At 42.5% G+C, this 15,287-nt stretch overlaps 1 protein-coding gene and 1 long non-coding RNA gene across 4 annotated transcripts; one reads left to right on the forward strand and one right to left on the reverse strand.

The window, feature by feature from the left end:
* Positions 1–1,390: 1,390 nt before the first annotated feature.
* On the reverse strand, positions 1,391–4,837 carry LOC143489297 (uncharacterized). Its single transcript, XR_013124640.1, has 5 exons — positions 3,578–4,837; positions 2,845–3,479; positions 2,537–2,652; positions 2,314–2,416; positions 1,391–1,952 (listed from the first exon to the last, which is right to left on the reverse strand). It is a non-coding gene; the product is annotated as an uncharacterized LOC143489297 (long non-coding RNA).
* Positions 4,838–6,558: 1,721 nt separating this feature from the next.
* LOC143489285 (uncharacterized) lies at positions 6,559–13,160 on the forward strand. Of its 3 annotated transcripts, XM_076988188.1 has the most exons (14): positions 7,106–7,372; positions 8,515–8,567; positions 8,740–8,859; positions 9,014–9,801; positions 10,206–10,344; positions 10,444–10,566; positions 10,659–10,710; positions 10,894–11,019; positions 11,121–11,320; positions 11,656–11,811; positions 11,964–12,038; positions 12,218–12,354; positions 12,542–12,813; positions 13,039–13,160. In XM_076988188.1, exons 1-12 carry the CDS (start codon positions 7,366–7,368, stop codon positions 12,245–12,247), a joined length of 1,869 nt encoding a protein of 622 aa, XP_076844303.1. In that variant the 5' UTR covers positions 7,106–7,365; the 3' UTR covers positions 12,248–12,354; positions 12,542–12,813; positions 13,039–13,160. The 3 variants fall into 3 exon arrangements, with proteins under 3 accessions (XP_076844302.1, XP_076844301.1, XP_076844303.1); XM_076988187.1 differs by lacking the exons at positions 7,106–7,372; positions 12,218–12,354; positions 12,542–12,813; positions 13,039–13,160 and adding an exon at positions 6,559–6,713 and having other exon boundaries at positions 11,964–12,128; XM_076988186.1 differs by lacking the exons at positions 12,218–12,354; positions 12,542–12,813; positions 13,039–13,160 and having other exon boundaries at positions 7,105–7,372; positions 11,964–12,128.
* The last annotated feature ends 2,127 nt before the right edge of the window (positions 13,161–15,287 follow it).

Below are 15,287 nucleotides of genomic sequence, written 5' to 3' on the forward strand. Positions count from 1 at the left end.
AGCCCTGGACTACCATTACTGACCATCAAGAAGTCTAGGACTCTTAAGAATAAGAATTACACAGATAACACATGTATATAAATATCGCACATGTACGCAAATTCTAACACAATGTGCAAGTATGTTTCATTACAACAAATATAAGTTTTATAAAAAGAAGTTTGCAGCAAGTGTGATTCCAAATATATTTTGGTTTCTCCCGAGGTTTCTTCCTATTCCCCATCATAGGGAGTTTTTCCTCGCCACTGTCGCCTTCGGCTTGCTCATTAGGGTTCTAGACCCATAGTATTGTTAACCTTGTAAATCCTGTAAAGCGCTTTGTGACAACATGTGTTGTGAAAAGCGCTATACAAATAAACTTTGATTTGATTTAGTTTACTCTTTAGTGGGATTCAGTGAATTTGCCATTGCACTATACGTACTGCTAACACATTGTTTATTCTTTAGCACGAAAAAATATGCGTAAAATGCGCATGAAACACATACAAAATGAGCTAGTCAGTATGTGCCCCGGCCCTTAAATTCAATTAAGCTGCCGCTGAGAATCATTTAAATCTGCTAAATATTAGATCCCTGTCATCTAAAGCATTACATGTTTTGCTTGACGGAAACTTGGACTCGGCCAGGCGACTATATGGCCCTAAACGAAGCGTCTCCCTCTGGCTATAGATATGTTCATAACCCCCGTCCAAATGGTAGCGGGGTGATGTTTGAACATCTCATCCTCACTGTATCAAATTTATCAAACAAAGTGGCGCAGACATTTATGTTAATTACTCTTTACTGCCCCCTGGTTCATATTCTGAGTTTTTGCTACTGAGCCTCATTTGAACTTGTCTTGAAGAATTTCAACTAAAGTTTGATCAGCCTGTCATTTGATTTTCCACTTGGATTTTGAGTATGATTCCAAATGCAGACCTCCATGGGATAATAATTTTGATTTACATTGATCATTTTTTATGCTATTTTGTTCTCAACACATTCCACTATGTAATAAATAGATTTTCTACAGTATATTTATATTTGCAAGAGTTATGGCATAATTTAGCATTTCACTAGCCTTACTGAAAAGGTGAATCCACCAACTTTGTTATATCTGCATGACAATTAGGCAACCAAGATTTGAAATAAACTAAAACAGAATGAACATAAATATTCTGGCCTACAAACCACTTCTAAACCAAATAACCAGTTGGTCAAGTCTTTAAATCACAGAAAGCAAATGTGTCTAAAGTTGACATAGGCTAAGTGTTTCAGATTGTAGACAATGGTGATGAAGATAGGGGAGCTTGAAACCCTGAGGCGTTTGATTCCTTAGATGAAGGAGAATACAAATTAAGATGAAGAACAGGAGTACTTTAAAGTCTATTTAACTGATGGGGAGATCCAGTATTACATGGCATTTTACATGTAAATGAACATCTGACTGTAAGAGTCACTTCAATAATCCCTCCAGGGACCTTGGTCATATTTTTGTCACATTTATTTTCAGAAGAGCAGTGAATTCTATTGCCCCCCTGTGTCAATAGTATGTCAAGTTAGAGTCTCTCCTGTGTGAGTGTGATGGTCTCTCTACTCAATATTTATGTGGTGGATTTTACTGAATCAGCTGACAGGAGCCACTAACAATCTCAACTGGAACTTGGTGTGATTACTGAAACTAAATGTAATGTGTGTTGTACAGAACTCTGTGTGTGTGTGTATGTGTGTGTGTGTGTGTGTGTGTGTGTGTGAGAGACAAGGACATTGTTAAGACACATGCACACATTTAAAATGCTTCTATTTAAAGATGTTTAGGAAGAACTAATATATGCCAGTGTGTGTAATGCTGGATGTCAGACGATATCAGGTTGATGAGCAGGTGCAGCACCTTCATTTCACCTGTGCAGGTGCAGCTGCTGAGGGCATCCACACAGGGGGACAGGAGGAATGTTCTCAGGCTGCAGAGCACCCTGGTGTGGAAAAGAACACAGTAAATTAAAAAACACCCTAACAATCAGGGTTGGGTTGAAACTGTGAAACTGTGTGTGTGTGTGTGTGTGTGTGTGTGTGTGTGTGTGTGTGTGTGTGTGTGTGTGTGTGTGAGACAAGGACGTTGTTAAGAAACAACTTAAGTATAACTTCCCTAAGCTTCGATATATGTCTGTAATTATTAATTAGAACAAGAACGTCATTATTGTAACTTCATTAGTGAGACAAAGAGGTGTTTCTGGGTTTTCTGGAGTCCCCATGTCTTAGCTGTGCAGGGTGTTGCTGGTGGAGACATTGTGTGTTGGTGCTACGGTTGTTTCCTAGTGTGGAAGTTGACCTCACCTTTTTACATCTTATCACAGAGCACATAGACCTCAGTCTTTCCTGTACAGGGACCTTGAACAACATTTAGCCCGCTGATCTTCAGTTTCTTCAGTTTCAGCTACTACACACATGCGCCCACACACACACACACACACACACACACACACAGCATTTTAGTATTTTAAAGCTGATATCTGAGATCTGAAGTATGTTTGTGTAGTAACATGGTGGAGCGTCATACTCTTGTCATATATAAGGTTGGACACGCGGGGACTGAGTTGGACTCTGTCTCCATCCTCACGCTCCAGCTCACACAGCCGCACCACGTTCATGTCCATGTCTTCAATGAGAGACCAGCTGCAGAGAGAGAGAGAGAGAGAGAGAGAGAGAGAGAGAGAGAGAGAGAGAGAGAGAGAGAGAGAGAGAGAGAGAGAGATGGGTACACTAGTTACACTTTACTATAGTTACATTACAAAGCATTTCATCATCAGCAGTCTTCTCAACTCGCTGGTGTTACGTTTGAATTCTTGACATAACCGGTGGACCTGCCTGGCGAACTTCTCTCCGCCCACGTCTCTAGGGTTGTCCATCTGTCACATGACTTCTTTGATGTTGGACACAGTCCATGGGGGGTGGACCACCATCAGTCCTTCATGGTCTGTCACCTCTACCTTTGGCATCTGGTGGTTCTCTTGTCTCTCCTTTTTCTGTGTTTTCTTTCTAATGAGGCCTGCGTTTTGAAACTTGACCCCCCCGACCGTGTGAGCCCACGTGCTTGCTCTTCTCCTGTTTCCTGCTCATTCTCTGTGTCGTAACCGCTGTAATCTTCTGGGCTGGTGCTGGTGATGATGATGATTGCAGCACCAGCAGCTGGGTTGGTGATGATGATGATGATGATGATGGCACCACCAGCAGTAGTGCCTGCGCTGCTGTCCTCTGTTCAGCTTGTGAGTCAGTTTTCTGGGCTGAAGTTTTCTGGTCCCGATGCTGCTCTTGTGGTGTTGATGGCGGTTCGTGGTGTTGTCTCCTCGGTGTTGGGTTGGCTCGGGGTCTCGAGGGCACAGCTTCCAGGACTGGATCAGCCTGCAACTTCAAGCACTGAGATGGTTGAGACGGACCTGCCTGCATGATTCTCTTACCTGCTTCTTTCTGCCACATTCCAAGTGCCTTCCAGTTGTTAAATACTGAAATGCAATTAAAATGCGATTAATTTCGATTAATTAATCACAAAGCTTCTGATTAATTTGATTAATTTTTTTATTATATATATACATGTAAGTACCAAATATAAGAATATAAGAATAAATTCTGCACTCTTAGGGAAACGTGCTCTTGTCGGGCACAGGTCTTCTCTCTGGAACATGTCTACATTCCCACCTTCTCCCTGTCTAGTGTCCTTGACCCAGAGGGTGACCTTAAACTTCCTCATTTGGTCGTACGCCATGTTAAAAAAGTAGGAAAGTAGAGTTTCAGCATTTTCTATAACATGATCCTCCAGCAGAACACTGCTTCCTTCCTGAATTTCCTGAATTTATTGAGGTCCAGGTTCAGCTCTCTCAAGTGTGATGAAGGGTTTGACTCCAGAGCTGAGGACAGAGCAGCGCAGTCTTCCTCTGAAATATTGCAGTCAGACGGCCTGTAGACAGAAGGAGATAAAAACACACTTACAGCTGCACATAACAAACGCATCTCACACACAAGGTCTTTCACATTTCAGAATACACACACTCAGAAATGAAGCTGCACCAGTCTAATCACCCCAAACACATATGTTGTGTGTGTGTGTGTATTAGAGAGGGATGCTACGATGTGTGTGTGCATGTGTGTGTGTATAAATAGAGAGTGAGAGAGAAGGGAGTGTGTGTATGTGATTCATGTGTATGTGATCTGATAAATACACTGATAATATGGATGTTTCAGAGATAGGAAGAGGGTAATAGCAATTATTTGTGTGTATGTGAAGGAGAGACAAACACTATTTTTAAGTGTGTATTTATAAGCACATATATAAAGCATATGTATACAAAGCCTTTTGCATATTTGCCAAATCCTTAACTTTAGTTAACCTTAACTTTAGTTATCTCTCATGCTCTTAACATTTTTGTGGTGCTTTGACACTTCATTTCATACCATTAAAGATACTTTGAACTACTCTGAACTGAGTGTTAAAGACTGAGAGAAAATTGAGAGTGCAGCTAGATGCAGCTAGACAACCTGCAGAGACGAGAACAACTCCTCCCCATGCACTACAACACACACATGTTGTTCTGTTGCTGTTGCGTTGTGTTCCTGCCTCAGGTGGGTGGGGCCCATTATAATCCCCAGCACCTGAGGGCCATTTGTCCATCTATATATAGCTTGTCTTTGTACCAATTGACTGCTGGTGATTGTTTCCTTACTTTGGATCATGTCTCGGGTTTTGTGTTGTGCACCTTAAGCCAGGTTCACACTACACGATTTTAGGCTGGTTTTTCAGTCGCCGACTGTTTTTTGTAGATCGCCGACAGAAACTGTGGTTGGAGGCAAATCGGCGATCACTCGGCGCTCGCTCAGTCGTGTTGTAGTGAAATGCTGAAAGACGCTCGCCGAGTGGTCGCAGAGTGGTCGCCGACTCATCGCAGACGCCCGACAAATATCTAGCATGTTTAATATCTAGCATGTTTAATATCTAGCATGTTTAATATCTAGCCCAGTCGGCGACTGTTCTCGTGTTTTTGGAGGGCAGCCAGATGAGTCGGCGATTCCCCAGTCGTTTAATTCGTGAGCCCATGTCACCGATCAGTCATGTAGTGTGAAAGCCACAACAACTGAAAGACTCGCGATTACAGCACAACCAGTCATGTAGTGCGAACGGTACAAAAACCTGACGACTGAAAAGTCGTGTAGTGTGAACCTGGCATTATTCATTAAATTCCTCCTTTTCCCCGAGACTGGCATGAGTCTTTTTTAATACTTAGTCATTAGAAACACTGCACACGTCCTGTTCACTTGTTCACTTCCTGTTCATAAATCTCACAATGTTAATGTTAATCAACAGGGTTCAGTTCTTGGCCATTTCCATTTAATTATCTATATGTATATCTATATCACATTCTACAGAAGCACCATAGAGAGCATTCTGACCAGCTGCATCTCTGTGTGCCATCTGTTATATTCTTGAAATCCTCTCAATCATGGTTACTGGAAATCTATTGATACATTTCATTTCATCTCATTTATTTTTCTTATATATCCAAAACTTTGTTGTACAAAACTGTAGTTCTAGTCCCTGGTCCTAAGTCCATCATTTCCAGACTTCATGGTGCCACGATCTTCTTCTACCGCTGCTATATTGCTAGACTTAGGCCCATAGCCACCCACCACCACACAGACGCTCTGGTTCATGCTTAATCATGTCCAATCTTGATTATATTCACTTATTATATCTTGATAACTTTATCCTGAAACTCAAAACATCCTTTTTGTTTGGCAAACCAAAACAAACCGGTGTGCTCACTGTAGTATGTCTGCTACGTTACACTGGTTATCTATCTTACAATGCATTCAGTTTAAACGTATTTCCACACACACATGTTGGTGAAGTGTACTTACTGGCCATGGGCCTCCACTAGACACACACACACATGAAAACATGAGTGTAGTATTAAAAACACCTCCATAACACTGTTGTCATTAACGTACCCTTTACCGCCTTGTGTTACAATCTCAAGATGAGGTGTTGCTCGGCCTTTTCTCACAATATCCACTTTTTCGTTGAATGGCCGTCTTGAAATGGTGTTGTTATCCTGCGATTACATCCTTTCCTCTTGTGAAACATCACGGTAGCTCTGCTAGCAGCTGCTAACTAGCTAGCGCACAAGCTAAAAGCTCACGAGACGTAGAACGGTCGCACGCGGACCAGCGACAGGGTTGCCAGGTCTTACAAAAATATCCAGCCCAAAGTCAGTCTAAAACCCGCCCTTCAGAACCTCAAACTAGCCCAAAGTTAGTATTTTGTTTATGAGGGATTTATTATCAGTATTGCGATTTATATTAAAGTCATTAATAATATTGTAACATTAGTGTTTATCAACTAAATAGTAACCCAAGAAAACGCGCCCCGCCTCCGCTGAATTTTCACCCGCGACTATATTTCCAAACAAGCCCAATTTGGCGTGAAAACCGCGAACCTGGCAACTCTGACCAGCGAGAATATCCCGAGACCATTGGACCACGCCCCCGCCATTCTAATTCGAAATATGATTGGTTGATTAAACGGTGTAAGGGGAATTCCCATGACGGCACACAGCAACTGTATATAAAGTGGCGCGCGCGATTAGCGGGGTACAGTCGGAGGAAAGCAGTACTCGGAGTTGAACACTTTAACAATATTTATTCACCACAGCATTTAGGCTTCAGCCACGCAGATTGCTGCAGAGGTATGTGTGTGTCTTTGGACTTTTAGCGCTAAGGGTTTCTGACGGTCCTTTGACTTTAATTAAGCGATAGAAGACGAGAGGGAGTGTGTTATCGCCAATAACCGGCTGTGATTCGGTCGTAGTGTGGAGTCTTTTTCTGAGTCTGTCCAAACTGGCTGCAGCTCAAACGTTATGTTAACAACATCCATTTGATTAATTTTAGCAGGTTGTATCTAAAATAATAATAACAGACCATTAATAACAATTTCATCTGTTAACCTTTCTCCCAAGAGCCGCGTGAATCCAAGCAAAGAGCCGTTTTGTGTTTTGTGTGTACATGCCGTTGCTTGGCAACGCTCCGCGCAGTTCTCACAAACATCCACCTCAGATTGTGAGGAACTAACTGTTGTATAATGATGGTTTTAAATGCGGTTTTTAAAGTAGCTGTAGATTCAACATTTGTTTTTGGAAAGAGTATCGATATTTAGTGATTTTTGACGTGCCTTATTACTAATGTGCAACCAACTCTTAAACCTTTGGGACTGTTGTACATTTACTAACTAAATGTGCATTAATACACATTGAGGCGATGGTAGCAAACGTTTAGGTCAGGAGTGGCCAACCTGCAGCTCTTTGCTTGGTTTCATGCGGCTCTTGGGAGAAAGGTTAACAGATGAAAGGTTATTTAATGGTTGTTATTATTATTTTCTTAGATAAGACATGTTTACTATGCATTTAGTGGAATACTGATCAATATATATTATTATAGGGCTTGAAAAGCGTGTCGAAGGTCTCGATGCTGTGACTTGTGCTATGTAGTTTTCGAGTCGATAGTACGGTGGCCCTGAAAGCCCATCACGATGCAAGCGGAAAACGCACTGCAAATACTCAAAGCATCTCAAATACTCAAATGCATCTTTAGCTAGCTACATTTAAAGAGCTTTATTAATTCCCCTAGCTAACTATTTAGATAGATACTAGTTTGTGTTAAATGGGATTTTTAATCAGGGTTTTTAAGCTTTGGTTTCTGTCTAAATACTTAGCTAGCAAGCTACATTTAAGGAGCATTTGATGCTGATGATGAGCTAAATGATGCAGCATGTATCAAAACGATTCACCAAAATAGACTAAACATAACCTGATAAGAGACGAAGGGAATATCACTGTAGGTTTTAAACTAGAATCAAGAGTTGTGTTAGACTGTAAACACTTTCATACACACTGCACACAGTCGTACTCACAATCGCTCTCACCTTCTCTCATGCCATAAACACACCTTCATTCACACACACTCTCACATACCACACACACACACAAACAGACACATATCCAAAGAGGTTCTTTTTACGGATTTGTGAGTTGCATGACTGGTTGCAGTACACCACGACGAGGCTTTTCAAATTTTCCGAACACATTTACGTCATAGTGCAGTCTGTATGACGTACTTCTAAGACAAACAAAGCATAATTTATATCCCATTAGTAGTCCGTTCTGCTGGATCAGGAACATTTAGGCTACAGGTCTACCTCTGAATATGTACATTTACCTCTAAAGACAGTGAATTTGGTGAATCACAGGTACTTAAAAAGATCAGATGAACTGATAAATGCAAAATGCTACTAGCCCTCTTTTCTTTATATGATAGCGTGGTAGTTGAAAAGCAAGGGCTTGAAAGCCCGAGGGCACCCCTAATCAAAATTGTGGAGGAGCTTCTCAAACGCCAGAAGCTCCTTGGCACCAAAATGGACGTTTTCTCGCTCTGGTGAATTTCAAAGTGCGTTGGTGTTTTGCCTGTCTGACTGATGTGTTGACCTCGTTTCAGAAATGGAAGCGTTGCTCAAGAAAACCTGCGACCAGCTACTGGAAGCCCGCAAGGTTGGTCTTGTGCACAGTATAATGTGTCATTACATATGTGTCATTATGTGTCATTACATATTATAACATGTATAATAATACAATATAATAATTTGTACATCTACAAATAATAATGATATAATAACATAACATATTATAATTTCTATGTCTTTATTAATGATTTTTCTCATAGATTTCTGAGAATCAGGTTGCAAAGCATAAGGAGCTCATGACTGTTTGCCAGGAAGAACATGAAACAATCTCCAAGTTGCAGACTGCTTTAGAGCAGAGTATTGAGACAGCTTCTGAATACGTAAGTGCTTTTAACTCTCTGATGAACATGACAAAGACATAGTAATGTGTCACAATACAAAGTAGGATATCAGAGTACAGAAAATGGTGACATTGTAAGCGTTACAAAAGAGGTAAACCTGCCCTGACTATTTTGATACTGTGTTTTTCTTCAGAGGGCCTTTGTTGATGGCATTAAAGAGACTTTGAAAAAGAAAGACGAGCTTCTGGACCAGATGCAGCACGAGCAGCATTCACTCAAGGAGAAGGTGATGGAACTCTCCAGTGATCTGACGAAGCAGGACCTGGTGTACAGAAACACCGTCTCCATGCTGGAGACAGAGAGGGCAGCAACCACCCGTCTCACTGCTGAGAATCAGGCTTTGACCTGGAAGCTTGTGGAGTTCCAGCAGATCACCAATGAAATGAGCACCAAGCTCCAAGCACTGGAGACTGATTTAAGTATCCAGACAAACACAGTGGTTGATCTTTCTGAGGAACTTCAGAAAGCCAAAGCTCTTCTCAGGAACGGGGAAGAAGAGCGTAGCCAGCAGTCCAGCACCATCAGCTCCTTGAAGCTGGAGGTGGGGGAGCTCCAGCAGACGCTCCACACACTTTCCAGAGGAAGAAAGTCCAACTGTGCTTACATGGCAGTGGTGACATCTTCGAATGAGGAGAGCCGGAGGATCGAGGCCATGGAGAGAGTGCTGAGCAGCACCAGAAAGGAGATTCAAAAAGCCTGTGAGGAGCTGAGACAAAAACAAGACGCTGAAAAAAACGAGAGGTCCAGGGAGCGGGAGCTGGCTGAGTTAAAGGCCATGTGCACTGCCCTGAGGGAGAAGCTCCAGCAATGCCAGAATGAACAGGCCCAGGTGGAGAAGGCACAGAGGAGACAGAAAGACATGGAGGAGAAGCTGGCACATAAAGATCTGGAACTCAACTCTAAAGCTCAGGAGGTTTTAGGGTAAGACCCTTATTAATCGATTTTACTCAGCAATGCTCAAACTGTTCCCTTGTCTTTTAATAACATGCAGTTATAGGCATTATATATCAGATAATACATAGGTCTGATCCAAACTGAAAACATGGTAACAGTTGGCTGTACACAGTATCAGAACAGCAGTTTGTATTGTAACAGTTTGTATTGTAACCACAGGGCAGTGATGGCCTGGTGGTTAAGAAACTGGTCTTGTGACCGGAGGGTCGTGGGTTCAATTCCCAGACCTGAGGCCATGACTGTGGTGCCCCTGAGCAAGGCCCTTAACCATCAATTGTGCTCACTTCTATAAAAAAAAAAAAAGAGATATAAGTCGCTCTGGATAAGGGCCTGCCAAATGCCATAAATGTAAATGTATTGTATGGTTACAGGCTCCAGAAGCAGATGTGTGATGACCAGGATCAAATCAAGACCTTAAGTGCTAATCTGCTGCAGAAGGAGTACAACATCTCGTATCTCCAATCAGAGATGCGTCAGGGCAACACCCGTATTGCCGTGCTGCAGAAAGAGGTTAGTAAACAAACCATGGTGTTAAAAATAATCAACGTGGCAGGCAGAGTGGGTGGCGTTAAACCTAACATGTCGGATCACTTCATCGTCCCCCTTAAGGTACAGACCCTGGCTGAAGCTCTCTGGGAGCACAGAACCAAGAGAGTTGACGCGGAGGGAGAGAGGGACAGAGCTCTCAGCGCCTTGTGGAATCAAGAACAGACCATTGCGCAGCTGAAGACTGTGAGTGCCGTTCATTAAGTCTTACTGAGCTAGTGATCTTTCACACGGGCTTCCTGCGTGTTTTCTCATAGCTTTTTCCATGTCGTTGACAGGAGCAGGTCGGGTCGCAACAAACTCTCCGGAAATACTGGGAGACGTGTCAGCGTGAGTACTTTAACACAAACACCCCACAGTACAGCAGTACTAGTGCTGACACCGTGAGAAGGAGCCAACGGTTGCAGAGACGCCTTCTGCTTTAGACCTCTTGAACCGGTGCTCTTGTGCGGTGTGCTCTAGTATGTGAAATAAGTGGAAAACCTCACCTGGTGTTTGATCTTTTGCCTGTAGTGCTTCAGGAAAAGGACAAGCTGATTCACGAATTGCGGTTCACCCTCGCGGAGAAAGAGAGGGCACGTGTGGAGCAGGAGAAATGTCTTGACGCTCTGCAAAAGGACATCAGATCCCTAACTGAAAGTAATGGGAGGCCATTGCATTTTTTTGAACACACAGATTGTTAAGGAACTCGTCTTTTATAGTCGCTGACGTTGGTAACGCTATTCAACCATTTCTCACAGAGCTGGATAAGTTGGAGAGGGGGACCAGACAGAGTGGGACTGCCTGTGGTCCTGATCCCGCACATCCCAAGGGAGATAACAAGCGGGACACTACAGGACGCTGCACAGTAAGCCCCCCCAACAAACCCAAGAAACCAGCGGGGAAAGACCAGAAGACAAAGCAACCACAGCAAGACACCAGTGGCAGAGTGCAGCGCAATGTAAGGTTCTCTGTCTCTCTCACACACACACACACACACACACACACACACACACACACACACACAAGCAGTGTTTTTTTTGTCTCACTGCTTATGGTCATAAAGCCACAGTAACGCTATACATGTAAACAATTTGAGAGAGATGCAGACACAACAGTGAAGAGCAATGCAGACATAACAGTTAAGATAAATTCAGACAGCAGTCAGTGTCAATCATCTCCTAATTAACATACAGCCCTGATCCCAGATCAGCACTACAGGCTCAGGACCTTCCAGCACCTGCAAACCCGTGTTGTCTTGTCCTCACCAGCCCTCTTTCTGATTGCACTCGGCAGGACTCTTCGGTCTCCACTAAGACGAAGGATAACCGCTCCTCTAAAACAGCAAGCCCAACACCATCGACGTCCGCAGGGCATTCGCAGGGCGTCGACGTCCGCAAGGCTGGAAGCGGCAGGTCCATTAAACCAGCTCAGAAGAGAAAGTTCACAGAGGTCTGTAGCTCCCGGAGGGCTCTTGACAGAACCTGCCTTAAAAAAATAATTAAATGTTTGACTTTTTTTAGGAGTTGCTCACAATTAGCTGGTTGAATAGTATCCTCGTAACCTGTCCTGAACCTGTCTGCGTTGTTTTATGTGTGGTCTAGGACTCCGTGCCATCTGACAACGGGAAGAAACTGCGGCACCGGACGACCTCCAGGGTCAGCGTGACGTCTGTGAAGGTTTGTGTCTGCGCAGCAGAGCTGCTCTTATACCTGTGGCTCCAAGATCACGATCACGGCAGTAATGAATGCTGATCGCTTGGACCAGGGCTGTAATTACAACTGTAGTTATTACTGTAACCGGTTCCTGTAGGGTATAATTAAAACACCCTGTCGTGAAAATGTTTTTGATTTGTCAGTCTAAGACAAGTGAGGACGGATCCAGTTGAGCGCACCCTCCTCGCCCCCGCCCTGGCCCCTCTGACGCAGGCTTCCACCCAGCCAAGAAGATCCCCCAGAGCTCCAACCCTGCAGAGATGAAGAGAAAACCCATGAGGTTAGATCGCAGGCTGTTCTAGCCCCAAAGCTCATCACCATTGATTACACCTTCACATCTGTTGAGTAGGGCTCTGGGATGCCCGTAACTTCAGTACAGTGTTATCATAGTGAACCTATTGTTTTTGGGCTGACTGAGGTGATTTTGGGAATTGTAGTTTTCAAGCTTTTTCTGGTTTCCTTTGTAGATCATGAGTACATCAACATGACAGAAATCATCTCACTGTCAAGCGGAAGACGTAGAAGACTTCAGGCTTCAGGCTTTCCAACCACACAGAAACCACACAGATTGTTAAGTAACTCGTCTTTTATAGTCGCTGACGTTGGTAACGCTATTCAACCATTTCTCAAAGAGCTGGATAAGTTGGAGAGGGGGACCAGAGAGAGTGGGACTGCCTGTGGTCCTGATCCCACACATCCCAGGGAAGATAACAAGCGGGACACTACAGGACGCTGCACAGTAAGTGCTTCGTACTCTTTGATGGCAACATATTTCTCATCCTGCTGCTTTTCTCAGAGGAAACAGAGGCTCATCACCATTGATTACACCTTCACATCTGTTGAGTAGGGCTCTGGGATGCCTGTAACTTCAGTACAGTGTTATCATAGTAACCTATTGTTATTGTAATCACTGAGGTGATTTTGGGAATTGTAGTTTTCAAGCTGTTTCTGATTTCCTTCGCAGATCATGAGTACATCAACATGACAGAAATCATCTCACTGTCAAGCGGAAGACGTAGAAGACTTCAGGCTTCAGGCTTTTCAACAATAAACCACTTCTTGAATAAATAAAAGTTCTTCCAAATGGTTCTGTTTTTCATTAATAGAAAAAAAACACCGGCTAAAGTTTCCTATATACAGTAGTGTTCAAAATAATAGCAGTCCAATATGACCAACCAGATTAATCACTGTTCTTGACAGTGACAGTTAGATGCCTGTGTGAAGCTAATCTATTAACAAGATGTCCCCACAAAGTCCCACTGTTAAAAGACACATACTGAAGCGGATACAATTTGTCAAAGAACACATCAACTGGCCCAAAGAGAAATGGAGAAACATATTGTGGACTGGTGAAAGTAAAAAATGGTCTTTTTGGGTCGAAGGACTGTAGACAGTTTTGTCAGACGACCCCCAAACTCAATTCAAGCCACAGAACACTGAAGACATGGTTTCACTTACAGTTTGCATATATCAGAATACTTGAACAGGTCATGTTGCCTTACGCTGAAGAGATAATACCCTTGAAATGGGTGTTTCAACAAGACCACACCCCTAAACACACCAGTAAACGAGCAGTTACCAGTTGAGAGGTACCAGAAGTTGGTTGACTCTATGCAACACAAATGTGATGCAGTTCTAAAAAACTGTGGTTAGTCATCTAAATTTTAGGATAGTGATTCACAGGAAATCATTAAAAAGGAGTACATATTTTGAGTTTGTAAAGACAAATGCAGACACTGCTATTTTTTTTAACAGCCCAATGTTCATTTTTTGTTATTTTCTGTAAAGTAGTTACAAATTATATACATTTCTCTTCATGTTTTGATTTGGAAAACAGTATGCAATGTTCCATATGCATGGAAATAAAGATTTTGTGCTTAACTCATGTTTTTAAATACACTATTATTTTGAACACAACTGTATCTACGTTACGTGAATACGTCTGTTACTGGCGTCACTTCAGCTGCGTGGCCAGGTGCTCAAACTGGTACTGCAAGGGGTTCAATAGCTTGAGGCATGACAGACATTAGTGAGTTAGTGCATACATTATCCAGACAAATCAGAATAAACTAGGACAACAACCAGTAAAACGGTCCTGACAAATTAAGGTGATCTTTACAAAATCTACATTTCTTTTCTTTCTCTTTCTCTTTCTCTAATGAGCAAATCTTTCTTTGTATTTTGCATAATGACCTTCAGGTTAAGAGTTACCACAAGCAGGCAATTATTATACATAGCTAGGTCAACTGAGGTCAGTTCCTACAACTACATAATGCAAACAAATAAGCAGAGGTAGGTATAGCTATCCATCCATATGCTGAGTGAATAAATAGGCTACAGATGGACAAAACTTGCTGAATGCTATATTTGTAAAAAAAAAAAAAAAAAAAACTCTTTATCAACGAAAGTGCCCCCTTGAAACTTTGGGTTTCCTGTGCCCTGAAATGAGCCACCACCTCGCACACAGCCGACCTCTCTCTTCCTTGGTCACACCAGATGTGCTACAGCAGCAGTTCAGTTCAGCGAGTGGAAGGAAGCGTCTTCAGCACAGCACGCACGGTCACAGACACAGGTAAAATATACATCGAGTAAAATCGTACTGTTTGCCCTCTAAGCCCAACGTGAAATCATTTTGTTGTGCAGTAAAATGTATCATACAGCACCAAACTACCTGATAAACTAGTCACTCTAGCCCAAATCAATGATAGATAACGTGAGGACGACCACATACAAATAATCACGGTAAAGTTTGCAAATCTATGTGTTAAGCTGAATGTTTTCTGTTGTATAGGTTTTGTTAGGCAACATAAATTAACACATTCATTTGTGAAAGAAGAAACGGGAAGTTCCCCATTACCTGTGAAAAATTCATGTAATGACAACACGCAGTAGCCTATAACTCCTTCTCCTACTTTTTGGTCTTTTTAATGTTTTAATTGTAGGCCTATATTGATTTACTAATTCCAAAATATATGCACCAAGGCCTGCAGACAGTGGAGGATAAACAGAAGTTAACTGAAGGACTTACCTGTGAAGTCTATCGTTAAAGGAAGAGAGAGGTCGGGTGTGTGCGAGGTGGTGGCTCATTTCAGGGCATTGTTTTTAATCGCTCAGGTTTTCAAAAGATAATTTCAAACCGACCTCAGTAAAATGATAATAATAAAAAAAAAACGAAGTTTCAAAAGGGCACTTTGGTTGATAAAGGGCAGAGTT

This window comes from Brachyhypopomus gauderio, unplaced genomic scaffold (genome assembly GCF_052324685.1).
Source record: "Brachyhypopomus gauderio isolate BG-103 unplaced genomic scaffold, BGAUD_0.2 sc60, whole genome shotgun sequence".
NCBI classification, from domain to species: domain Eukaryota; kingdom Metazoa; phylum Chordata; class Actinopteri; order Gymnotiformes; family Hypopomidae; genus Brachyhypopomus; species Brachyhypopomus gauderio.